The sequence below is a fragment of the Porites lutea genome, chromosome 1 (genome assembly GCF_958299795.1).
Source record: "Porites lutea chromosome 1, jaPorLute2.1, whole genome shotgun sequence".
Lineage (NCBI taxonomy): Eukaryota > Metazoa > Cnidaria > Anthozoa > Scleractinia > Poritidae > Porites > Porites lutea.
The window spans coordinates 3,940,201-3,966,395 of record NC_133201.1 but is presented as its reverse complement, the minus strand read 5'-3'; the positions used below and the strand labels follow the sequence as shown (position 1 = coordinate 3,966,395).

The 26,195-nt window shown below is 40.0% G+C and overlaps 2 protein-coding genes across 4 annotated transcripts in view; one reads left to right on the top strand and one right to left on the bottom strand.

The window, feature by feature from the left end:
- Window positions 1-1,655: 1,655 nt before the first annotated feature.
- LOC140942826 (uncharacterized) lies at window positions 1,656-25,726 on the top strand. Of its 3 annotated transcripts, XM_073391836.1 has the most exons (19): window positions 1,656-1,789; window positions 4,593-4,969; window positions 6,639-7,020; window positions 7,747-8,007; window positions 8,775-9,044; window positions 9,802-10,098; window positions 10,995-11,300; window positions 11,581-11,649; window positions 12,182-12,325; window positions 12,664-12,718; window positions 13,478-13,638; window positions 17,478-17,591; window positions 18,780-18,970; window positions 20,496-20,618; window positions 22,768-22,841; window positions 23,275-23,315; window positions 23,788-23,884; window positions 24,733-24,835; window positions 25,221-25,726. In XM_073391836.1, exons 1-19 carry the CDS (start codon window positions 1,723-1,725, stop codon window positions 25,278-25,280), a joined length of 3,192 nt encoding a protein of 1,063 aa, XP_073247937.1. In that variant the 5' UTR covers window positions 1,656-1,722; the 3' UTR covers window positions 25,281-25,726. The 3 variants fall into 3 exon arrangements, 2 of the variants coding, with proteins under 2 accessions (XP_073247937.1, XP_073247946.1); XR_012166572.1 differs by lacking the exons at window positions 22,768-22,841; window positions 25,221-25,726 and having other exon boundaries at window positions 24,733-24,773; XM_073391845.1 differs by lacking the exons at window positions 23,788-23,884; window positions 25,221-25,726 and having other exon boundaries at window positions 24,733-24,823.
- A 372-nt stretch (window positions 25,727-26,098) lies between these two features.
- LOC140942861 (uncharacterized) overlaps window positions 26,099-26,195 on the bottom strand; it is an 11,942-nt gene continuing 11,845 nt past the window's right edge. Inside the window, exon 9 of the mRNA XM_073391885.1 lies at window positions 26,099-26,195. This exon is cut by the window's right edge and continues 790 nt beyond it. The gene's annotated coding sequence lies outside the window, so the exon portion shown is untranslated.

The window sequence follows — 26,195 nt, the reverse complement described above, 5'->3', positions numbered from 1 at the left end:
ATCGATTTCAAGCAGGGAAGCCCACACAGACTGTGTGACCGGCGTTGTGTACAATGAGAGACTCGTGTCTCTCTAATATAAGCTCAGTTAAACGTCTAAAGAAAAAGCCGTCAAATCGCTTAAATTCACCGCTTTCTGAGCTACATTATTGTTATTATATTATTATTACTACTTAAGAAATGGTAAACGTGCAGCGTGCAACCATGGAGTTATGGATGCACGCGGGAGGTTGCTAAGCACGAAAGAAGCGTAAGAGTCGCACGAGGCGATAGCCGAGTGCGACTCTAGCTTCTTGAGTGCTTAGCAAACCTCCCAAGTGCATCCATAACTCCATGGTTGCACAGCTGCGACGTTTACCATTTCTTTTATAACATAATGAAAAGAGAAAAACATTATTTTCCATTTGCCTTCGGTTGAGTCATCGGTACGAGTTCAAGTATGCTGCCATCTGCCCGCGCGTAAACAAATGCCTTTGAGTTTTTCTTTCGCTGAATCAACCGTTCTCCGTCTTCAGGTAAATTGCAAAACGTTTTTTGTTGTTATTCTGAATGGCATCTGTCAACTTGCTCTTAATATTAGGGTAAAAAACTCTGAGGGAAAACTATAGCTGCAACTATAAACACCTGACTAAAACGACTCTAAAAAATAAGCTAAAACTAAATAAATGAAATAATTATCAAGCTTATTTATGTGACAATTATTGGAATAAACGTAACGTAGAAATGAGAAAATTTGACTGTAATTCCTTTAGAATAACAGGTAACACTAATTTTAAAAAGAAATCAACTAGCTTTGTATCGAAATCTGTCTGGGGAAATCCAGCTATGAAAGTCAAAGTTGCAACTGAAATTCACCGACACACAGCGGGCGCTGAAGCTGTTGTTTTTCGACCGTTCTCTGAACGACTGTTGTGAATGAACACTGAGGAACAAAATAATACACACAGAAGTTGTTTTTTGAAAAATTTATTTGAAAACCAAATGTTTCTGTACTGAAATGAAATTCGCTTATTCCAGCGTAATGTGCCCGTTTAAACTCAACTAAAATTGTTAATCGATGCGACGAAAACTTCACAACAAAGCTGTCTCGAATTTGAGCGTGTTTCCTAAAATATTTGCTTGAATTTGCATCAGCTTGACCAAAAAGTCAATAACACAATGCTAATTGATAAATTTACATTTCAAACAGACTTTCTCTTCTATAAAAAACACACAAAATGTACCTTAAATCTTCGCTCGCTCGATTTTCCTTCAGCCGATTCTAGCCGCGAGGAAAACAGTGATTAATTCATCCAGGGCAAATTTGTCGCTTGATCTTTTGTCTTTTTTCCTTCAAAACGGCAGCTTAGTATTTTCTTCAACTTCCACTTTTCATCTGTGCATTTCATCGGTGTACTTTACCGTCAGGAGAGGAGATTTGTTGAATTTGCCTAAATTTTATCGCGCTAGCTCAGTTGCTTGGCGTGCACCCACGGGCAAATGGTAGTGGCTAACTGACCAATCAGAGCGCGCGATTTACTTTTGTTATGTTATAATAAATTATGATTGCGGGCCACGTGTACTGTGATTTCGAATCGATTTGTGACGGCTTCCGGTTTCCTTCTAGGAACAGACTTTTCTTAGAAAGTGAAAATATCGATTTTCTTGGAAGTAGCTTATTCTTTTGCTTTCGTATGGTTATTCACTGAGTTTTAAGCTATCGAACTAGAGGCTAAAAAGGACAATGGTGATTGATCAACGCGGGCTGTTAGACTTGCTAGTCTTGTTTATTGGGCAAGAACTTTTAACAGGTAAGTCCTTGTGCTTAAAGCATCTTTCGTTTTCTGTAGCTTAGTTAAGCGAGCAATATAATTTTTAAAAACGCGATGATCCACTGATACCTCAGCTTCAAGGAGGAAGCAGTTCAGTCAGCTGGCTTCGGTGCCGTGTCTTTGTAATATATATATATATAGTAAACTGGAAAATAGTAAACTGGAACTAATTAATTATACAATGAGGCACAGAAAGCTTATTTGGCGCGACTTCTTGCCTTACTCAATATTATTCAAACAAAGGCACTGTTTAGTATGCATCCTGTACATCAGATCCTATGGGAAAGGTGAAGCCAACCAATCAAACACAGAAACAGCCCTTCAGAGCATCAGTTGTTTGTAACAGTGCTTCTCCCATGAGGCAGTCCGTAAGGAACGTAAGGCTAAATGCACTTTGCTTAAAGAGCATCCATTCAAAATAATAAAAGTGTATGGGGGAAAATCAGCCCACTTACTGTCGCAACGGCGTTGCATCGCATTTAAGACAAATTTACTAATTTAAATTATTTTACTTGGCCGTGCAGAATTACGAAGAAAGAGCAACTGCAAAGTGAAGGTTCCTGACTTCCTAGACACTGACAATCGTCTTGAAAATTTGTATGTACATGAAACAGAATTATAATTAATATTGTACAAACTTAATCATATTGCCAAAAAAGGAATCGGACACAAGGTAAAGGAAGTTCTCAGTAACTAAACAGGCGCCCTTTTCAGGAATGAGGGCTGGCACATGAAACGAAACTAAAAGAAACGATGAACATTAGCATAAACAGCGATATTTAGACTCGCCTTCTGTCTTCCTGCCTCTCCAAGAATACGCCCTGTAATGAAAGCCGCACTTTGTCACTCAACCAACATAACGCACCGGACAGTGACGAACGGATTCGTACTCACAATGCTCTGTTGATGGCCTATAGCTCATGATAATTAAGATAGGGCATTTGCCATCTTCACTGCATCCTCGCTGTTTATACACATGCCGGCAGCGGGATGAACGGACAATTCCACTAACACAACGAACCAGTATAAGATATACTTCCGAATCTCATGTAAGCCTCTGGCTTTGGCATATCATTGTATCTCTTATTTTGTGCTGTTTTAATAAATACAATCTAAGGCGATCGCACGTTTTAGGCTGAATCAGTAAAGAAGATGTCATTCAGTTCCAGAAAATGCTGTAAGTGAAACAGAATGAAGCTAAGATGGATTGTCTTGATTAGCGTTCGACAGAAGGTCCTAGATAAGGGACAACAGATGACATTCCAGTACGACATTCTGCTTGAAACCTAGCACATCATATTGAATGTCTGATGGTCACCCTTCAGGGACACTTACGTCTTCTTTTAAGGGTTTCCACCAAACCTCATGACTTTCTTCAGGTTCAGAAATATTTTCTTGTTCCCAAGAAATACATGTGCATCTTTTGTACAGGGAAATGCTTGACTGTATGTGTGACGCTTGTGTCTGTGTCGGAAGTGAAAGAAGAGCTGTCAAAGTAGGGTGACGTCATGACACTAAAAATGTTAAATGGTTCCGTGTTTATAGTTTAAGAGAGTGTTATAGCCTCTCCTAATAAAATATCCTCTTTCCCTAAAATCAGTTCCATGTCACGTCCTTGAGACGTTGATGGGTAAATAAGTTTATTTATTAACACGAGGTAGGTTTTACAGCGGGCATTCTCTCTCTTTCTCTTTATAGCCGGAGGCTTGAACCAGTCAAACGTCACGCTGATTGTTTGTCCCCTCTCTTTTGATTGCGGTTGAACATTGCTTGTACATGCATATTTCACGTGGAGCGAGCAGCTGTAAAAATAATGTGTCGTGGACCAATAAGATTTGAATTAGAGGGTGTTCGCTCACAAGACCAGTGACCATATTGGTTTAAGTGTTGAAAAAAAAAAAACGGATTTTGCATAAACGGAATAGAGTTTAGTTCACGGAAGACTGGTTTACTCCCTCAACATGGCCACTCGTTGTTTTTTTCTTCCAACATGGCCGCCGTGACATCAAGTGTACACACTATAACAGGAGTCAACCACAGCTCACCACCAACGTTAATATGACTCGGTTTACATACCGTCAAAATACAACAATGGCACAAAACTCTTACTTCTGAAATGAAACAGCGAAATCTGAAGAAACTCAGTAATTATGCAAACGACTGCAACGTTTTATAATTACTTCAACTCCAGTAGTTCTGACTTGAATAGATCTAAATGATAAGTATCGTTCAGTAAAATAACAGACACAGCAGGGTCAATGTTTTGTCTAAAGCCCTTACAATAAGTTACAAAGGAAGTCGGGTGGTGGTGGGGGGAGGAGAGAGGGGGGGGGGGGGCGGGGTGAGGTGCACATGGAATTCGTCTTCCTGATTAAGCGGTTATAACACTTCGCACCCAACAGACGTGAAAGAGGGTCAACACTAAACAGCACTTTATTCCTGTAAAGTGAGATTAACAATACTCTACATTTAGTTCTTTATCTTCATGTTTAGTGACACAACCAAGACAAACCGGATTTGCACCGGTCATAAATCACCCAACAAGAATTATACTGATATTCACTAAGTGTGTTTTTGGGTGGAGAGGGGGGAGGGGGTGGGGCGGAGGTGCGGATGGAGAGGAGTTGTCCCTTTCCCTCCATCGCCCCCTCCCAAACGTTTGGGCAGTATCTTTAGCTTTTGAGAGGCGAAGGTCATTAGCAGCTATAGTATAGCATATCATCTTTAGCTTCCCGTGCAACAAAAGTTTTAATGCAAATTCCGTTTCTATTACACGTTACAGTGCATGCTCAAGTCTCCATCACGGCGAGGCAATCGATCGCAAGGGTTAAAGAAGGGTCAAGCTTCACCTTTATATGGGACTATCAGCTTGGTTCGATTGAAAATTTACGAGAAATTGTCTTCGGTGTTTGGGAAAAAGGCTACACAAGTACATATTTTATGACAGTAACTCGAAATAAAGGAGCGGTTCAAAACCCTGACCTGGCGAAAACTCATCCAGACCTCATTGGGCGCATACGTTGGGCAGGAGACATTTCCAGATATGCTGCTTTTACCTTGAGCAACATAATGCTATCCGATAACAAGACATATGGATGTCAACTTGGTATTGGTGGGTTTGGACAAACCAAAGATTCTAAGATAACGTTAATCGTTGAGGTAAAAGTTGGATCACTATTGAATTGTTTAGAGAACGCCAATGACGTAATATTCCGTATTGCAAATTGCAATGAAAATTGTATCCGTCAGTTTGGGGGAAGGGGGGTGGGGATGACGTTGGGAGGGGGGGACTGAGATTGTTCCGTCCGTGGTATCATCTTCAAATGGTATTGGTAATGGCGAAGATCCATGTCAGAGCGGCTTTATGAACTGAGTGTCGAATGTAATCCGCGTTTGCTTTGGTTTTGCTTTACATCGATCTGTTATTGGTTGAGATAACTCGCGCCACTTTTTCAGTAATGAGAGGCACGCGCGCGTTTTCCCGCGCTTGGCTCATTGCGCTGCTTGCGTCTCCTGTGGTTTGTCAGAGAAATCGCTCCGGTTTTGGTTTTACGACACTAGTTTGAAAAGCATTTTACCAGGTAAAAGTTAACATTTCGAACCAGTCTGAGCTATTCTGTTAAGCACCATTAGTTATGCAGTGTTTGTTAGATCCAAAAATTGATTCGTAGCGGACGTAGCGGAAAAGGTAGGTCATATTACCTCAATATTTTGTAAACACATTCAGTCCAGGGGCACATTGTTCTGTGTTACAACAATCGAATTTTCAGACCAATTCCATTTGATCATAAAACTGTACCCACTGGATAAAACAACGGTATAACGGATTTTCAGACCAAATCCACAGATGCGCCATTGATTGAAAAGTATTTGTTTCTCGCCACGATAATGAATTCAGAGGAGGACTTCTTAGTCCCGTAAACGAGCAATTCCTTAGTGAAACCGTGCCATCACGTTTGTTTACCACTCAAAATGAAAACACATCAATAAACATTTTTTGTTTCATCATATCGTTTTTGTATCGCTTTATGTGAATCGCGTCGTTTCCACCGCTCGCTTCACGTCTTCATAAGGCAGTTGTGTCGACCTCCTTCAAAGCCGAGGCTGTAGATACCACCTTGGCTTTTTGTGATTGGTGTATTGAGACTTTGCGACGGGTGTTAGTCAGTGAAGGAAAACATTGGTGTGATCTCCATTGTTTGGACCCGAGGCTGCTCCCTCAACAGACTGCCGTGGCACCGACCGGGTACTGAGCAGTGTATCAGGGTGAAGTCTTCACATCGGTGGATGGCCTTCACTCGTTAACTGTATTATGGCAGGTCCAATAGGAAGCGGTTGTAACATCGCGATCCACTCTCGTCAAAGTACTGTAAAAACTCATTTATGTGTCTTGTTAGAGGTCTTCGTGTGTAGTATCGAAGTGTGTTTTATACGAGCTGTACTGCATTTCGAAATGCTAAGCCAGCGAGGCCGGCGAATCAAAATACAAACAACGAGTGAATCATGAAGAGATACCTTACACCGAAGCAGCTAACAAGAGATTTATCGTCCAACTTATGATTAGTAACAAAGAAAACTACGAAAAAGAGTAAAATGAGGCGAGCGCGTACCCATTGGTTAACTTTTTTTACGGTGCTAATAAACTACCAACTAGATTTTTGCCATACAAATAAGCGTATTACTGCTACGCCCCAGTCATACTCGTTTCGCACGTTATTTGAACAATACTAAGAGGAGTTGGATAATAAATCGTGATACATAATTGTAAAAGCCACCATTTGAAACCAATGAATAACGCGGTTGTTCATGTATATTTTCTGATTCACAGAAAGCCGTCCTATCCAAATTTCTTCTCGTTCCTGACATCAAGGTTGCTTTAGAGGGTCAAGAAATCGTACTCAGATGGGAACTCCGTCTCACTGACGTTGATAACGAAGACATTGAAACCGTGCAATTGAGTCGAAACTCAACGCAAGCGTCTCAGCCCCTAGTACTTTGGAAGGTTGAGAAAAATGTTGAAAAAACAATCGCAGAGTATACCAATCGTCTATCAGTGAAAAGCAGAAAAAAGGGGCACGATAATCTAATCTGCAGTTACACGTTCAAACTTTCGAACGTTACCTTCAAAGACGAAGGGGAATATCAGTTGAAAGTTGAGTTTGCACACGAAAAGCGTCCCCTGAAAAGTGAAGTCTCCCTTGATGTTTACGGTATATCACAAAAACTCTTCTTGTGTTGTTTATCTTTTCAAATTAGTAGGGTACTTGCCAGAGGTTTTCATTACCAGTACTTTCAATTACAGGTCTTGCATCTTTCCTTTGAACCTGCATGTGCCTGGTGTGAGAACTAAGCATGCAAATGACACCAGTGTTTCTTTTTTCTTCTGCGCGACAGAAACTAAATCTCGAATTTTTCGCAAAAGAGGAAGTTCATTGTTGAAATAGTACACGCATACCACAGAACTGACCAACAGACTTTGAAGATGTTATTTGTTTAGATTGAACCACCGATAAAATGAATTTGAACTAGACCAGGAGCTCCTGACTAGAAACAATGCTGACACAATGGACAACCGTGCACGCAGCTTAAAACATTGCTTTTCTAGAAAATTGAAGCGAACTTCAATCAATTATGAAAATCAAGTAAAATGGTAATTCATGATGACGTTGATGATGACGATAGCACTGAAGAGTTGAGGAGAACCCTTGGACCCTGGTCACATACTAAAAGAACGAATGAACATCGCTATCAGTTTTCCGCGCATTGTTTGGCGCCCAAATGGCACGTGACTGTATTAACCCACTGTTTCGATATCGACTTTCTATTTAAGCTAAACTCGAACTTCGATTAACAAAAAAACATAGACGTTATGTGAATCAGTCCGTCAGTCGCTCAACTGGCTGATTTGTTGTTGGAAAAACTTTTTGTATTGACAGGGCGTCCGAAGATAACTGGATACGAGAACGAGAAAGGAATTTACAAAGAAGGGGAAATGCTCCTTCTCGCTTGTGACGACGTTGAAGGAAAACCAAGCAAATTGAGATGGATGAGGGATGGAAATGTTATTCCACACAAGACGCAAGGCTATTTTTTGAAAGTCAAGAAACTGTCCAGATCGGACGAAGGGGCTTATGTATGTTGCGCAGAATATCCACTTGGTAATGTCAGCAGTTTAGAAGTTCACATAAAAGTACAGTGTGAGTATCTTTTCTCGCTATTATAATCAATCTGAATGATAAGAATCGCTAATCACTGTTTGTTAAGTATGGTCATGAATCAAAGCAATTTTAACTTTAAAATGGCATGGTAGATCTAAAGAAGAGATTAACTATTCGGGCTGTACGATAATTTAATTAAGGTGCTGAATGACTGGCAATTAGTCTACCGTTTTAGGTTGGGATTTTGTAAGGTAAAGACTAGGTTTACACATGCCCAAGCTTATCTCGTTTTCTTTGAAATGAACAGGCCCGGTTTTGGCAAAGGCTCACCAGTTACTTAAGTTAGAATGGCTCAGGCCATATGGAAGTATTTTTTACCCCCACGGGAGTAAGAGCAGCTTTTGCCCAAAACCTACAGCATTCTATTTAAAAAAGATTATCTAATAACCCATTGTAACCAGTACGTGCACTCCTTTCCCTGCCAAGTGGTACATAGGGGCTCCCAAGGGATTTTTTTCCCTAGGAGGTTTCTGTGACCCAACAGCCGCTCTTGGGGTCAGGTAGTCAGTCCATCGCCCAGCCTCCACCCAACCCTGATTTTGTAAACGCAGATCACAGCACTAGGAACTACGCTCCCTAGTCTGTTGGATCGGTGTGTGGGTTCTTTTACGTCTCCCTCCGGTTTTAAGTGTGGAGGTAAATGAGACAAGGCCAACGGCTTCACCTCACTGCCCAATGTAATTGTAACCAGTAATTTTCAAGGTCTGCCGTTAGCTATTGTTAACTTTGTTCTTCTCTTATTGCAGATGCTCCTTCTATCTACTTTCCCTCGGATACACAGACCGTGCTATCGTGGAAAGGGCATCCAACCACACTAAACTGCTCCGCGGAGGGGTTTCCTCCCGCAATGTTTTCATGGACACGCGCTGATGAGAAAAGGCTTTATGGTGAAACAGCTGATAATACTGGCATTTTAACTATAACTCCATCGCTGGATTTTCATTTTACAAACTACACTTGCATAGCTCGCAATACAATTGGTGAAGACAGAAAAATGTTCATTCTAAAACCAATACGTAAGTATGCCTCCTTTACTATTTTTGATGTAACAAAAAACATTACACGAGAAACATACAATAAAATTTGTGCTGCAAACTTCAAAATTGATAAGGACGGTGATAACAAGCATTTAACAAGCATTTTCAACATTTTCCTGTTGATCGGGTGATTTCCGAGATCAAAACTACCGACTCTCCATTTTTCATTTTTGAGTTTATAATTAAGTAAGACCTTTATTTACCCTCGGCAGTTTATTTAGCACAAAGGCTAGTGGGGCCGAGCAAATACATGACACAAATAATTCAAATAAACGTAACATGATAAGAATTCCAGTTGGCGGGAGGCAAGACGATTGGCTATTTACAAGGATGAGTTGAACCAGGCACTTACCCAAAACAACACCAGCTAGTAGTCAGAGCGGGATTTGAACACGGGTAACCGTATTGAATCCAGCGCCCTTAAGACCACTCGGCCATCCTGCATTCTCCTTGCCCAGACTGTTTCCAATAATACCCTCAGCGAGAGATCCCCTGTTAGACATCAGATCATATGACCTTAAAATACTTCGATCACTGTGAGAATGGTTTGCTTGCCACTCTTTGTAGTGGAAAAATGAACGGCGCTAAAGATTTCCGTAATTATTAATGCGAAAGCACGTACAAACTATAGCTTTCTGTTGGATAACATGCTGTTTGCTCTTTACGATAATTTTTCATGATTATTATATGCATGACTACGAAACGTACAAACGTTTCCGCATACTTTTGTCTGCAGGTCCACCAACCCCCCCAGTAATGACAAATGTTCGAGTTAATCACAACGCCCTTAAAGTTACGTGGAAACTGCCGTCCTCTAAACAAAACACGCCGATCACCGGGCACGTTATGCGCATAAGAAAAGAATCTGCAGGGCCAAACATATGGAATGAAATACACTTTAGCAAACAAAGTAATTATTTTATTGTAAGAAACCTGACTGCGGGAACCAATTACAGTTTGTGGCTGTTCGCAACTAACGTAGCTGGACGAAGCAATGCTTCAGCGGTAAAGCATGTGAAAACGCTCCAGAAGGGTAAGCATTGTGTGATCCTTTGTGCCAACAAAGCTTGCTATTTATTGAAAAAATGAGTTGGTTTTGTTACCGTGGTTATGAGTGATGTCTTTGACAAGAACGGGCCTGTTTTGGTTTTTCCATAAGGGACTGTTCATTTATATGAAATGGGGAGGGGGGAGGGGGGAGGGTGGGGGGTCATTTCCAAATTGTATGACCCCCCCCCCCCAGCTTACCAGTTTTAGTCACGTAACACCCATTAAAAGAATTTTTGGGAATGATCTCCCTCCAAAATAAGTTAACCAAACTATTTATCTACCTTATTATCTTAGAATTTCGCTCAAGCCCTCCGTCCCCTTTCCTTTCATGTTTTTTTGGGCAGCCCCCATCAAATGTAATTTTTTTAGGCGTGCCCCTTCCCCCACATCTCACCAGCCGTCCCTGATCCATAAAGCTCAAAACACCAGTCCAAAGAAATATTTCAGAGAATTTAGTCTTATTTGATTTGATGTGACAGTTAGCAACAGATATAGTAAATGCAATTAAAAAAAGCATTGGCCAGAACAGTGGGCCATATATTTTCATTTACCATTCACTGTACACTCTTAAAGCCGGTTGCACACGATTGTAATAATAATGGCCCTCGTAAGGTCTGAGTATAGGCTCGCGAACATTGTTGACCAACAATATCCAACAATTGTTGGGACAACAGGCTGTGTGCATTTGAACAGTGTCTTGCTGGCAGTTTACACAACAAAATCCAACGACTCGCGGCAACTTCCATCAAGATATTGACACGCACCCATCGAGTTAAACCCAACAATGACGGTTATTTTCGGCCTAACAACGTCGTGAGCGTTTGCACGGGACCTGAGAACAACAACTAAACGGAACGTTTGTTTCTCTTTGCTATGCAGGGTTCCCAGGTTCACCAAGTCTTCACTTTGAAAATGTCAAAATTAATCATAGTTATTACAACGTCACATGGGATTACCCCCGGGACGTCGGCGGAGATGACGTAACTTTGTTTACCTTGTGGTACCGTGAAATTGCGACAAACAACAGCACTCAAGGGAAATGGCGAAACCTCAATACAACAAAAACCCGATTTCATCTAAATCTTAACTGCTGTTTCACTTATGAAGTTACAGTGACAGCTTGGAATAGATACGGTCACAGCTTTTTTGACCCTAACAACGAAGCAAGAATCACCGTTTTAAGAGGTATGCCCTTTTTCAAACTTTTTTTTTTTGGTCACCGCTTAAGTAGCACAGCTGTTTATCTAAGAAAACCTGAATAATCGCTTTCTTTTAAAGAAAAGATACAGTTTTAGTATATGTTATGAAGGAAATTGTCAATTTAATTGTTATGAGTACAAGTGCCGTTGAGCGTAATGGGTTGGGGAGAGGGGGGGCTGCTATGACTCATTTCTAACACTTTCACTTTCCCTGTTTTGTAAGAATTTTACTGATATTATGAAGTAAATCTTGATTCATTCAACAGATCTCCCAACTAATACGACCGTGACGAGCACTGGTTCAGAGGATTCTTGTGACACTTGTATTGCTAAAAGTATGTACATTATTACAGAAAGTACATGTAGTTAGCATTTATAGCTACGTTTTAAGGCCTTTCACATGGTCACACGGCCTTTTATGATTTATGGGCATCTATGCAGTAGTATTTTTACTTTCAAATTAAATAGTATGTAAAATCTAAGAGCTCTAAAAGAAGGATGCTTGAAAAATCTTCACAGTGGTAAAACATATGCGCTACGCGTGAGCATCTTGATTACAACTTATCTCAGGGGACAAACTGCTCAAACGAATTCAAGCCACTTACTTATGGTGCACCTTGGGAAGCTATTGTAGATGATTATTCAATAATAAACTCGTTTCACACTCCGCTGTCAGGAAGTAAAATATATGTGTGCCCTTATTTCAGAACTGGCATTTCTTGGCAAATAATCCCAAAATTAGCAAACTGAAGACAGATTGGTTTGCCATATAGTCAAATGAAATCCCAGCCGTAGTTTCTCATCAAGGCTATTCGTTTTGACATATGCTTTGTACAAAATAAGTTCTTTCCTTTTGTTCACATTTAGAAAGCACCAAAAACAGGAATTCAGAGAGGAGACCAGTTTTAAAGTTTTTACAATACACTGCTATCCTGCTGATACCACTCATAGTTGTGCTAACAAGGCTGTTAGTCAGGAGCTTACGGACCTGCAAGATAAAGCCGATTCACAGTATGTAAATTAATGTTTTCTTTTCAAGAATGGAACGAAAAAGAAAATGTGCCTGTGTGAAGACCTTAATTTCCAATAGCCTCACCATGCACCACGACAGGATGCAAAAGATACTGAGCAATTTGCACCTCCATGCATGATGCAAACATGTTTATAAGATCTAAATCGCCGCACGATTGACTGCAAGGGTTGATTTTCAATATTTGCCAAACTGCAATTGAAATTATCCAGCTGGCGACTTCTTGTTTATATTCGCCAGTGTTTATATATGGATGGATAAAAAACTTTAATCTCATTAAACGTACTCAACTTATATGTCCTTTCAAATAACTTTATAGAGGTTAAGATTGATGGTGTTGAAGAGCCTGCAGATGAACTGCAAATACTTGAAGCGTAAGTATTTAGCCGCTTTAGAGTGACTTTTTCAGTTCGGCATTCGTCTTTATTCACGTTTTTGTTCACATCAGGCGATATACAAGTATTTAAGTGGCATTTGTGAAGTTTTAATAACACCACTGAAATACCAGGACGTAGAGAGGCAATCAAAAGTTGGTGGAAAAATTCATAACCTTGATTGGCCTTTGTTCTAGCAAGGCCTATTCGATTGAAAAACATGTGGCATTCTCTCCAAAATACCTCCTTAAAACAAACCAAAAAAAACCCTGAAAACTGTGCTGATTAAGTTTCTGGTATGAAAGCCCGTAAATAAGCGTTAGTTGTCTTAATAAAAATGATGCGGGAGTCACGTGGCTTCGAATTAAGAAAGCAATGATTCGATTGAGTTTAACCTTTGCAAGCGTGTTTGTACCCAAGAGAAGAACGTCCGCCTGTTCCACGTTGTCTTTATCCAGAGGGTCACGGGAGGGTGACACAGAAGTGCGTTTTCCTTGTAAGCTATTCCCCCCCCCCCCCCCCCCCAAGAAAACACAGGGCTGCATGTTGTCATTTTCTTTACCACTACTGCGCACGCGTCTCACTACTAGCTCATACGTACTAATCAGTTCTGCTACAAGCGCGCTTTTGTAGCGCGTTAGATTAACACACTCGCGTTAGCGCGTTTCTAACTAACGCGTTTGAAGCATGTTAACGTGGATGCTTATTTTTGAGCTGTACTGTATGCCTTCTTCAACTGTATGCTTTTTTTTCATGTAGCGCGCCTGGTCCCCATCTCCCACTATGGGAGTTTCCACGTGGTAACTTGGCAATCGAAAGAGTGATTGGCAATGGCGCATTTGGTGTTGTGTCTAAAGCATATGCCCGTTATCTCCCTGGCCACGAGGAATGGACCACTGTAGCAGTCAAAAGCTTGCAAGGTAACACATTTAATAATTTCCTCTTTGTAGCCCTATCAGCAAGGGTTTCTTTATATATAAGAAATACGACAAGACAGGAAAGTAAGATGAACCATTTCATGATAATGTTGTTTTTACCCACCAGAAGAAATTACCCTCTCCATGCAGTCTACAACAATAGCAATGTAATTTCTGATTGGAATTATGGAACTACATGTATCCCGGTGCCAGTGGTTTCAAGTACAACTTGAAATCGATAGCAGTGTATTCAATTCCGTAGAAACCTCAAAACAATTCCCTGACATCAAACGCATGCCAAAACCAGAGCCTAGCACTGGTCAATGTCTGGTATAAAAACCAGGGCATCCTGGTTCTTTTACCACGTTTTTTAGGCTCAACCCTGTGTGCAAAAAGTCTGGCATGCCTGTGGCTAGTCTGGTAACCCTGGTCTTGCCAATAATCAGGGTTACCTGAAGGGTTTCCCAAGGCTCTAAAAATTCGTGGTTGACCAGGGTAACCCTGCTGGAAGCATCTGGTAGTACCCAGGCTTACCAGGCTCAACCCTGTGTGCAAAAAGCATGGTAAACCCTAGTTGTGTCAATAAACCAGGGTTACCATGGTCAGGGTAACCCTGATAGCCTGATAATTATTGTGTCATGAATGAATCCCAGGATTTAAATGTGGAAAGAGATTAGAAGCCATCAGAACACAAATGCAATGGCTTCCATGATTAACTCAACCTCATAAATGTATCTTAAATCATAGGTATATTTACAGGAATCAATTGTTTTAGGAACTTATATTATGCTGAAGTTACTGTATTACCTCATCTGTTTGTGTTACCCCACTTAACCTTTATCACTTCATCCTCTATTCGCTACATTCATACTGTCAATCATTCTGTAAATATAAAGATTTACCATGCTGATGCATATCTAGGAAAAAAGAGATTTTCATATTGTTGCACTTGGCCTGCTACTGGCTAACAACAATAACAACGACATTGACTTTATTTTTAACAATTAAAGTCCAGTTCAGATGCCGCTCCACTCATGTGCCGAACCTAATTGAATTAAGTTCGACTTTGGAGTGACAATGGGGCGACAGCTGATTCACACGGCATACCGTATGTTGAACCTAATATGTATTTTATATACAGAGAAGGCATTATACATTTATTCATTGTCATAATTAATTTAATTTGGTTCGGCACATGAGAAGAATGCCGTATGAATCAGTTGCCACTCCAGTGTCGAATAATGCGGCAGACCTTGTCGAACTTAACAATATTGCGCACTGAATTAAAACTGCTGTACTGAACTGATTCAGACACCACTCTTTTGGTGGACTTAATTCACCAATTAGGTTCGGCACTTGAGTGGAGCGGCACCTGAACCAGGCCAAAATCAACAAAGGCCCTTGTAGCCTGCAGTTAGCATAGTTAACATAATAAACATAGTATGAATTGTTACAAAGTGGTGGCACAATGATGAAGTGATGGTTTTTTCAACAATAGTGGACAAAACTATTTGAGAAAACAGGCCTCTTTGAGTCCAAAACTATTTCTCCAATCTCCATGAATTAACAATAATTATTTCAAAGAACAAGAACATGAGAACATGGGATCAGGATCAGCAAATTTTAGTGGGATCAGGGATCAGACATTCTCAAGTATTTGGGATCAAGGATCAGAATTTTGGGTCAAAAAATGGGATCTTACTTCGTTACGACCCTGACAGTTCAAGACTTACCACTAAACGGTCACGGAGCCATTCGTCACATGATGTTCACATATGTTTGAGGTTTGGGCTTAGAAAACGCGTGTAAATAAACAAGTACCTCCTCCAAATTCAAAAATGGCCGCCTGTGAGGCAGCTGTGTAACCGCGCTGATTTCGAGTCATGTGATTTTCTACCCCAGCTGACCACAGGAAACGTAGGCGCCAATACCGGAGTCCGTCCTGGATACGGATAAAATACGGATAGTTTTGCTGAAGGTCCTGAAGAAACAGTTTTGTATTAGGAACTTCTATGTTCCTTTCGAACAAAAATCGTGAACGAAAGCCACCTTTTTCACTATAACTTACCCAAAGCAAATTACAAAAACAGATACCGAAAACTATGAAAACGAAGAAATGCAAATGGTTCCGGGCCGGCCAAAATTATGCCAAGCTAGGCGGCCAGTATACAAAGGAAGTGCGTTTTCCTCATGGTAAAGTCTCAGATTTCGTGTTGCCCCCCCACCCCTAGCGATGAAGTGTACATGTGTTACTAGACAACGGGTATTTCCTCAAAAGTCCAGGCTAAACAATCAAACATTTCGTCCAACATCGTGTTGAACGAACATGTTTGACCGTTTAGCCGCGTCTCTTAACCTTGCGTTTGAATTGCTTCCTATGACTGATGTAGGTCAAACACTTCCATCCAACTTTGATTCCAAGCAAATATTTCACCGTTTACCCACCTCTTCAAACAAAGCAAGCCCGAGCAGGAAAAAAGCAACCAATCAGAAACCGAACATTTGGTTTTATCAAAGGAGTTGATAAATCTAAATTGACCACCGACGAAGCCCGAAACGTCAACTTTCAGAATCCCTGTACGGTGGCCAATTCACATTTATCAAGTCCTTTAATTGAACCAAATTTTTATGTACAACTCCCTCACCGACGCGGCTCGACAGTTTCTTTAGAAACTATCCCGTTTAGAAACCGAATCTGCCGACATCCACGTCATAATTTCAGTGCTGATACACAGGAAGTGTTACGTGGACTGACTTTGCTCGTTGTTTGAGTACACACCACAAACGGTGTTGGATGAAAAGGTTTCATCGTATAGCCGGGGCTTTGAGGATAGTAAAGCGAGTGAAACCAGCTAGCGTGTGCGATGATTGCCGCGCGCAAGGAGACGCTGTTTCACTCGTTAACCCTTTAACTCTGAAATCTGATTATTAATTCTCCTTTCTAGATGCTATTCAGTTCCTCGTACATTAGTTAAGGGAATTTGGGGTTTTATCAAGATGACACACCCTCTGGCTTATAAGTTTAATTGTCTATTCTCATCTCCTGTCTGCTGGACAATGCATTTCGATATTATAAGGACAAGTTACATTGTAATCACTTCTGGGAGTTAAAAGAAGAACCAAGAAGAAAAAGAACGGACTGTTCGCAGTTCGGGGTATTAAAGACGTTCGCGTGAAGATTTTCCAACACTGATTTTTTTCTGAGACGTTTACCACTGTAAGATGATGAGTTCGTTATGTCAGAAATGTAAAAAAATGGGGGGTCACCGACGTCGTTTTGGAGATAACACTGCCCGGAGGAACATTAAATCTGAAAAAATCGGGCCTCATTAGCGAATAAGGCCACAGTGTCTGTAAGACCAAAAATATTGCAATTAAGTCTTTGAAGTGAGATGTTCTCTGCCAAATATTGTTTAAGTGGACCTGTTAAGTGTATTTAGTCAACTGGTGAGGTTCCTTAAAGAACAAGTTCGCATTTAGCGACCACATTTTCACGCGCCTTACAGCCTCAAGAAGGCAGGATTCGATGTCCCGTGGACAGAAATCTTGAATTTTTTTTTAACTTCCCACATTGATTTTTTGTTTATTTTTGGACAATGTGGAGATAATTGTAAATAAAATCTGTTTCTGGAAAGAAAAGTAGAGGTCACCGACCATTTAAGAGAGTAAACTGATGGCGAAGGGAACGCAACAGCTACCATCCTTTTACCTGCTTAGCTTTCTTCCCCAGCGCGCACACGTGGCAGCACCTTACGACATGGATTTCGTGCGCAGTAGGGATGCGCGTGAACAATTAGGGTGAACGTCCTTAACGAATTTCGAATTCCTACTTCTTTTAACAGATGGTTCAGCTGAAAGCGAGAGGAGAGATTTGCTCTCTGAACTGAACCTTTTAAAGAAACTAAAGCCTCATCCACACATAATAAGGCTTCTGGGCTGCGTGACAACAGACCAAGGTAAGATACGTTTTCATTGTAGATTATATAATATAAAGCTGCATTATGCATGCATTGTGATTGGCTCTTACTTATGATCTACTAGGGGACAGACGCTCAGATGACGTCATCATTAAAAAAAATTCCCTCTATTTCTTTTAAATGGCAGAACCTTTTGAAAATTTAGAGGACATTTGACCAAATTGGGCGAATGAAGACATAGAACAGTGGCACACTCGGCTATCGCCTTATGTTCCAATGTTTTGTTCTTACCACATTTCGACATCATCTGTAATCAGTTACTGAACAGACGCACGGCAACAGGGAATCTATTTGTTAAATCGATATCTTGGGCTCTATATCCTGCGATTTTGGTGGGGTATATCCGGTATATTTGGAACAGGGCGTTAAAAGATTTGGAGTCACAATTTAGAACGTAAGAATGGAAGCGGAAATTGATTTCAATACCTAATTAGATAGTTAAAGATGAGGAACGTTTGACACAAAAGCATTCTGAGGTTAGAGGCTTCACATAATTAAGGTGATTCCTCACATTTGCATGGCGCATCCTTACTGCGCATAATTTATGGCGTCATTAGCACGCGTTCGTGCACGTGCACATTGAAAACATGGCGGATTTGCCTTGATATTGAGCTCTGTCAGTGGAAAAATGGCTACAACTCACTAAGGAGCACGGGCACCCCATATTTTTTTCCTGTCATTTTAATCAACTTAGCATAAGCTTTGCGTGAGAAAAGACTGATCTGATTTCTATTGTTGAAAATTGAATAAATAAGGAAAATAACGGCTACACTATGGTCTTCTCTATTTTGCAGTGTGATAACCATGGGAAGCAATTTGGTTCAAATTTTTAATCAAGGATTCAGCTTTCACTCTAAGTCCAGCTTAAAAAGTTTATTTGTGTCCGACACAATGTATTGGCTGCAGTTTTAAGGCGTGGTTTAATGAGTTTGGGCTCACAAAGATTTTACAATAACTTGGAATGCGTTCTTATAATGAGCATTAAATAATGCCAAAATGGGGCATTTTCAACGCCCCACTGCTCTTTAATGAGCATGGTCACCCCCATTTATTATTTCAAAATTGAAGTTCTCATATGATAAATTTTCGGTGGATGAAGTTTGAACAAAAATCTATTGCCAGTTTCATTTCAGAGGAATTACCTTAAATGATCTGCTTGTTGTTTAGAGAGACCCCTTGTGATCATCGAGTACGTGCCGTATGGTGATCTGCTCGGATACCTAAGAAGGAGCCGAGGAGTGAGTGACTGTTACTATGACAATCCTGATATCAAACCTATGACAAGCCTGACATCGGAGGAGATGTTAAAATTTGCTTGGCAAATATCGGATGGTATGCGGTACATCTCCTTTAAGAAGGTAACGGTTGCCTTCCAATATAGATTATTGTAAGTTTTAGCTTCCTTATTTTGTCCCTCAGTATACATCTTATTCCAAAATGGTTCCCATTCTATTCTCTTTTTTTAATTCAAATTAGCCCTTGCTGCCTCGTTCGAGATAAAATATTCTTTTGAAATTTGCTCTTAAGAACCAGGCAACAAGGGCTAATTTGAATAAAAAACAAAAGAATGTTAGAATGGGAGCCATTTTGGAATAAGGTGTATTGAATTTGTTTGTTGTGATTGTTGTTGTTGCTCCTGTTGTTGTTTGGTGTTGTGAATCGAGGAAGGGCGTGGCCAGCTAGACCTGTTAAAGGGCCAATAATGACGCTCTCATTAACTGCATTAAGCCTCAAGGACTTCTTATCATGAAAGTAGTACGGATAGTGTGTCTGGTTGTTTACTATTTACCCAAAAAATCCGGAGATTTCGGATGGAATTTAAATGGGAAGCCTATTTTTTTTTCCCGAACGGAAATTTCCACAGGAAAACGGGATTTCTTGAAAGGTAGTCCAAAATTTCCAACCGGAATTTCCGAACGGAAAATGTGTGTACCATTTGCGATTTTCACTAGTTCCAAGCCCTACTCCAATTTTGATGCGTGTCACGTGTTATTTAGTAGGGGTTGCGCAAATGGTACACGCCAATCCTGAACGGAATTTTTCATTGGGGATTTTTGCTTACCATTTGTACAAACCGTCGGCCAACCGGTTTTCCCATGTAAATGGTAAACAACCTCTGAGTTCCGCAAAACGGGATGATGACGATACATCAATTCACATCGGGATTACTTTGTTTGTGCTTAACCACCATCTCGGTTCATTCTCATTCCTTTTTATTATTATTATTATTATTATTATTATTATTATTATTATTATGATGATGTTTCCAAAGCCACAAAAATTGTCTTAATGGACTTGCAAATTATCAAGATATTTAGAGAAAAACGAAAAATTAAGATCAAACAAAGCAATTCTCCTTAGTTCACAAGTGACATATGGACACACCCAGGAGATGACTTATGGCAGACGCGTGAATATCATGCCTTTACTTTAAGTATGGGACATTCTCGACATTCTTGTCTTCTTATAACTTTATTTCAACTCGGTGGTAGAATATAGCACACGAGATGCTAGTTGGACCGAGAGACTAAGTAAATAAGAAAATAAATACAATAATATGGATAATAAAGCAAATGAAAATACAATACGAATTAAGATACATGATTCCTGATAACATTTCTAAAAGTCTTTAAATTACACGAGGCTCTTATTTCATCAGTAAGAGAATTCCATAACTTGGGACGAAGCGATCTAATAGAGTTAAGATCATACGTAGTCGTACATGTCATTAGTCTGATTAGCGTTAGTTCTCGGGGCTTGAGCCGGAAGAAATCCTCATCTGTTCCTGCTTAATTGCTTAGAACGCCTTAAATAGCGGGCTAAAGTACAACTGAAAGGCTTAGCTTCAAATATAATAATGCTGTATTATTCTCTGATTTACAGATTGTTCACAGAGACCTGGCGGCAAGGAATGTTCTGGTTGGTGAAAATTTTACTTGTAAGATTACTGACTTTGGCATGGCTCGCGATGTCAACTTGGAGGAAATTTATGTCCCTCGAAATGAGGTACTAAGTCATAACAAATTGTGAAAAAAGCATCTTTTTTGTGAAGGTAATTTTTTCAAGATTATAAAAAATGATCGTGGTTATTTTTAATCTTTAGTTTAGTGATGTACAAGTTGCTCTTAGATACAGATTTACATAACGGAAAATAAAATAACATGATATTTATCTATACGATGGCGGCAACATCAGTTCGCGGGGGATTTAGTTCCGACAGTGCGATCGTACGATGCGGCAGAAATTCAGCAATTTCGCTGTTGGTGTTTTTGTCCAACCCTGTATAGCCAAACTTTCACTAAATCCTCCCTCCTTTTATACCGACCTCGAGCCTTCGGCGGCATCGCTCCACCGAAAAGTTCCAGTGGCGACCAAAATTGGTTTCCATCACACTACAAATCGAAGATTCTCGTAAAATATACGGTACGTATATTTTTTACCAATACAGGAGACCAAAACTGAAAGTAAATTGCGCGATGGAGGCGGATTGCTTAAAACCTTTCTTGCTGTTACAGCGTCTGAAGAGTTTCGTGGTCCACGATCGGTTGTTTTCCCGCGGTGCATGATGGAAAGTGACAATGGGTCTTAAATAAACGGTCGGCACAGGACGACAACGACACTGAACACACTCTGGAATTTCGGACCATCAACATATCTTTCGGGTAGTGTACAAGGTATCTTTATGCAGTTGCGACTTCGCGTTCCTTTGACAATTTTGTACAGTTTCACAAAGTGTTGGAATAATGTACTTCCTCCGTACCGCGTTTGCAAGTTCCACGTGAGCTTACCTTTCTTTCGACACCACGCAAACAATTAAATGTGAAGACCTTTTGGGCTAAAATATATTCTGAAAACTATTTTCGACATCAAAAGTTTTCCCTCCATACCAGAGATAAACGATTCGTATTCCCTAAATACGTGCAAGTAAATTTATAACTTACGAGTTCGCTCGCTCCTCCAAAAGTGCATCTGTTTTTGTTGTTGTCATTTTTTTAAATGTAAACAAGTCTCTTTATTACTCAAATTTTCAATCTAATTCGCCTGTTGGAAAAAATAATGAAAGCAAAAATCCAAAGCACTCCAAAACAAGGAAAATAAGAGTAGAATTATACCTCAAAATTTGGCGTGTTCGCTTTATGTTGTTTGGTGCCAGGATTAGGGGTGGGGAGGGGGCGGTAGTAAAAATGCTCTTTCGCCAGTCATACATCCACAGCAGAAACCCTGCGATATAAGTAATTTTATGCGTCGGGGAAAAAAAATGCGGCTTTTTACTCTACAACTCAGTAAATAATCTGCTTTGCTTGCCGGTTGAATAACAAAATTGATTGTGGTCAAGATCTATAGGTAACTATGTAAGAAATGAACCGTGTATGTTAGTGACTTTCTGTATTTATATAGGTGTATAATATATTATCACGGTGTGTATGTAATTAAGCAATCAGGGCCGAGTTGCTCGAAGCATGGTTAGCGCTAACCGAGGTTAAATACCATGACAACCTTTAGGTTTTAATCCAACTTAACCAATGGTTAGCCCTAACCATGCTTTGAGCAACTTGGCCCAGGCAAACAAACATTAAAAAAAGATAAATATATATCAGATTATTACATGGTTACCATAAGTACGAGTGATTTGATTGGCTGCTAAACGAGCAGGATTTCTTGTAACGACCGCGGGCATTACAAAAAAATTATCTTCACCCGGCGATTCTCGTAAATACAAACGATAACACTCTTATCGAGACTTTTTCTCTCAACATTAGCAGCATTTAAGCGAGACAAAAAATATTTAGGTACATTCAGATAATGAGTTGTGTGATCCCGGTGCCGGAGGAAGAACAAGCCAAAATGTAATTTCCGGTGCAATACAGTTCTTTGTTGTTTTTTTTTTTTCATTTTTGTTGCAATAAAAAAGCTATATAATAAACAACTTTTTAACCTCGTCCGTTCGATCATTACAGGGAAATCTCACACGCTCGGACAATACATCAAACCCTCAGTCTGAGATCTCCCTATAATAACTTCACTCTCTGGTAATAGGTAGCATATATCGCATGATTTAAGCCAACTTTTGAGCAAAGTAATCAGGGGATATCACAGATGATTTCGCAACCCTTGCCTTTCTTTCATGACAAACTCTTGCCAAAATCTTTTATAGGGTAGAATCCCAGTCAAGTGGACAGCAATTGAAGCGATGACAGGTGCAATGAAATACACAAGCCAAAGCGACGTGTATGTTAAATTTAACGATTTCCTTATTAGCGTATCATAAAATGTCTGCACTTTAATATTCATTTGTCAATCCAAAACTAAAAATCAATGACCACCTCCCAGTTACCCTGAAAACTCAATCTGAAGGGGATATGACCTGTTTACAGGCACTGGCCATGGGCTCTCAAGTCGTTCAAGTCTGAATTAAAACAAACTTAAGCCGGCCTTGGACCCCGGCTTGATCTTTTTGAATCTCCTCTTATTTTGTTTTTGTTGTTGTTTCTTTGTTTGTTTGTTCGTTTGTTTTCTTTGAATTTGCTTTTTATCTCATTGTCTTGTCCGTGCCCACACAAACAGCGGCTGCAACTTTTAGACTATCTGTTCTTCCCTGGAGTGTAAATGGATTTTCCTTACTTCATGTGCTTCAAAATATGTATCTTTTCGTTATTTTCAGATGGAGCTTTGGCGTGGTTCTATTTGAGATTTGCACAATCGGTGGGTGCAAAAGTAATTGTTTACAGTGCATTTTATCTTTGTTTAAACTTTTCTTTCTTTCTGTTTTATTATTATTATTATTATTATTATTATTATTATTATTTCTTTTTGCTTACTGTGAAATTCCGAAAACCGTGAACACTAGAAATACTCATTAAATGTTATTGTGTTTCAAGTAAAACGCCAATCACGCGCGAGAATAATAAACCGGAAGCAGTAAAGAAAATTAGTTTGTGGTTCCATCTCACTTCTGATTGGTTGCTGCACAATGGAAATTGTCAAAATCGAATCAAAGTGTTCTCGGTTTTTGGATTCGCACAGTAACTCTGTACTTTCATAATTATGTTGCACTTTCTATCCGTCAAAATTATTTGCACCTTCCATCGTTAACGTCCACATTTTGTACAACTAAGACGGATTGAATTATATACTGGCAATCTTTGAAACTTAAGTGACCTATCGTACCTTTCAGGAGCTGAGCCTTACCCTGGGATAAGTCCATTCAAATTATCAAGCGTTTTGCTGAAAGGATACAGAATACCGAAACCAGAATATGTCAAGGATGAGTTGTAAGGGACCGGTCATTATTTGAAGGGGGGCGGTACCTAAGTTAATAAAGATATGTATTGAGCTTTACAAACTTTTAGTTTTCATAGTCCTTGGAAGGAACTAGACATTCAAAACAAAAAGTAGATGCCTCAACCTGTCAAGCCTTTGAAGCGAAACGGTTTATTTTTCTGCTGCGTTTCTGGTATATATTTTCGTTAAATAACTTTTTTATCTGAACAATATTTTTGGTTCGGCATTTGTTTTAAAGCACAAACTGCTTATCGAGAGAGCTTACGTCATAGACATTGAGTAAACCGTCGGTTTTGAACTTCAATTATCGGAGGCCGCGGAGCAATGGGCCGCTCCAGTCTCTCCAACTGAGTGGAGGGGGAAAGACTCTAAAAATGGTTAAAACGCATCTATCTGTAAGACTTACTCAATCAGGCTTGGATGATTTCCGGCGATGTCCGCCAGGTCTAATCAGCCACTGTTACCACGTGAAAGTCCTTTTCATTTTAGGAAATGTATTTACTAAATTTATTTTTTGTATCACCAAAAGTGAGGGCTCTGCCCTCCCCCAGCCCCTTCCCTGCACGTTCTCTGATTAAACTTCACCCTCTTGCCATATATAAATGTCTTCAAACTTCTGAGGTGGTTCGCAATCGACAGTAAATAGCGGAGACAATAGACCTGTTAAAAGTTATCACGCCACAGTAATTATTTCTCATCTGCCCCCTGGGTATCCCATAATTTCCTCGGAATTCAAGATGGCCGCATATCGGTAAAAAGGTCTATTGCTTTAGTTAAATGAAGATTGACAGTGGGTCTTCATATCCTGATTAAAAAAATGTTTGGACTTTTTATACAGGTATGATATAATGAGGGAATGCTGGGAGACGGAACCTGACAACAGGCCTTCATTTGATAAACTGTGCCAGAAAATCAGGCTGCTGGGGGCCCGGGCTAACCAGGTAAAAAATATATCCATTTACGTAGTATATACTGGAGACACCTCAGCTTCTCACTGAAACAGTCACAAAGGATTCTTGGTTGCTTTAAATCTGGCAACATCATAACGTTTTACTAGCTGGATTAAGGCATCAGAACAGAGGATCTGCTTGGGTTCGAGCTCCTTTTAAGCTCATGTGTGTAAAGGTGAAGACGATGAGGCTAAGCCACTGCTTAACGTTCTTTCCAGGAAGGGAAGTTAACTCTTACGTCGTTCTTTTTCCTTATTGCGCCTGGAGGTCATTATGCAATGCAATCCTCGCAATCAAGAATTGGAAGCATTTGCTTTAGCATTTCCCATTAGAACCAGTTGATAATTTATAAACGAATGCTTATTCTTTTTTTCAGAACTACGTTAACATAAAGGACTGCCTGGAAGCTTATGAGCAAAACGAGATCGCGTCCTGAGAATCCTATTTGTGGCAATCAGTTTGTGCAAATCAATCAATGTGTGCTAACCAATGACTGCATTGATTGGTTCTCTGACGAGACTGTAGGCGTGTAGCGCAAAAAAACCTAACTTTTAACGACGTCAGTAATACATTAGCACATTGTTTCGAAAAGAAATCCAGAATTTGTGTAACGGGATTTACAGAATTCTAACGTCCCTTGATTGGCTGTCAGGATTCTTATGCAGACACTGAAGGGCATCTTTACAGAAAGCCAATGTTCTCGGCGACCTCATTAAAATTTGTTAGTATCCAGGTTTGAGGTCATTTAGTAAGCTGACCTGTCTGGAGAGCATTGGTCCTTTATCGCGAATAGGAGCGTCGGCAGGAAGACAGATGTACACTTCATAAGTATGCAGCCTGAAGAGCGGGGATAGGAATAAAAACCAACTGATTCTCCCAACAACGCCTAATATTAACTAAGAATTAGCCTATAATTAGGCCACAGGACATAAACTTCAAGGACGCAATGAAATTACCCGAGTTAGATACATCTTGGCTCAAACATCAGAAAGCATCCATGACTGTTTTCTCGAAAGGCTGGTAACACGCTAGTTTAACGCAGGATCCGTTTAATTGAAAATGAACAGCTATTCGAAAGGTAAGCGATTTAAATTATCAGTTATCAGTCAAGGCTTCATTCAACGACAAAAAGGAAAACAATAGCAAAAAAATCATTGACTTTGAAGTGAGAAGAGTCAGACAAATCCTGTGGGCTCAAACGGCCATCTCCGCTTTCGCCTGAGGTCCAGTAACTTATCGGAGACAGTCCGTCTATGTGTATTTTAATGAAAAACATTTATTTATGGTTTGGTGCCAGTTGCCCATACAGAATTTTCTATAAGTAGTGATTTTAAATTGTAGAAAATAAATG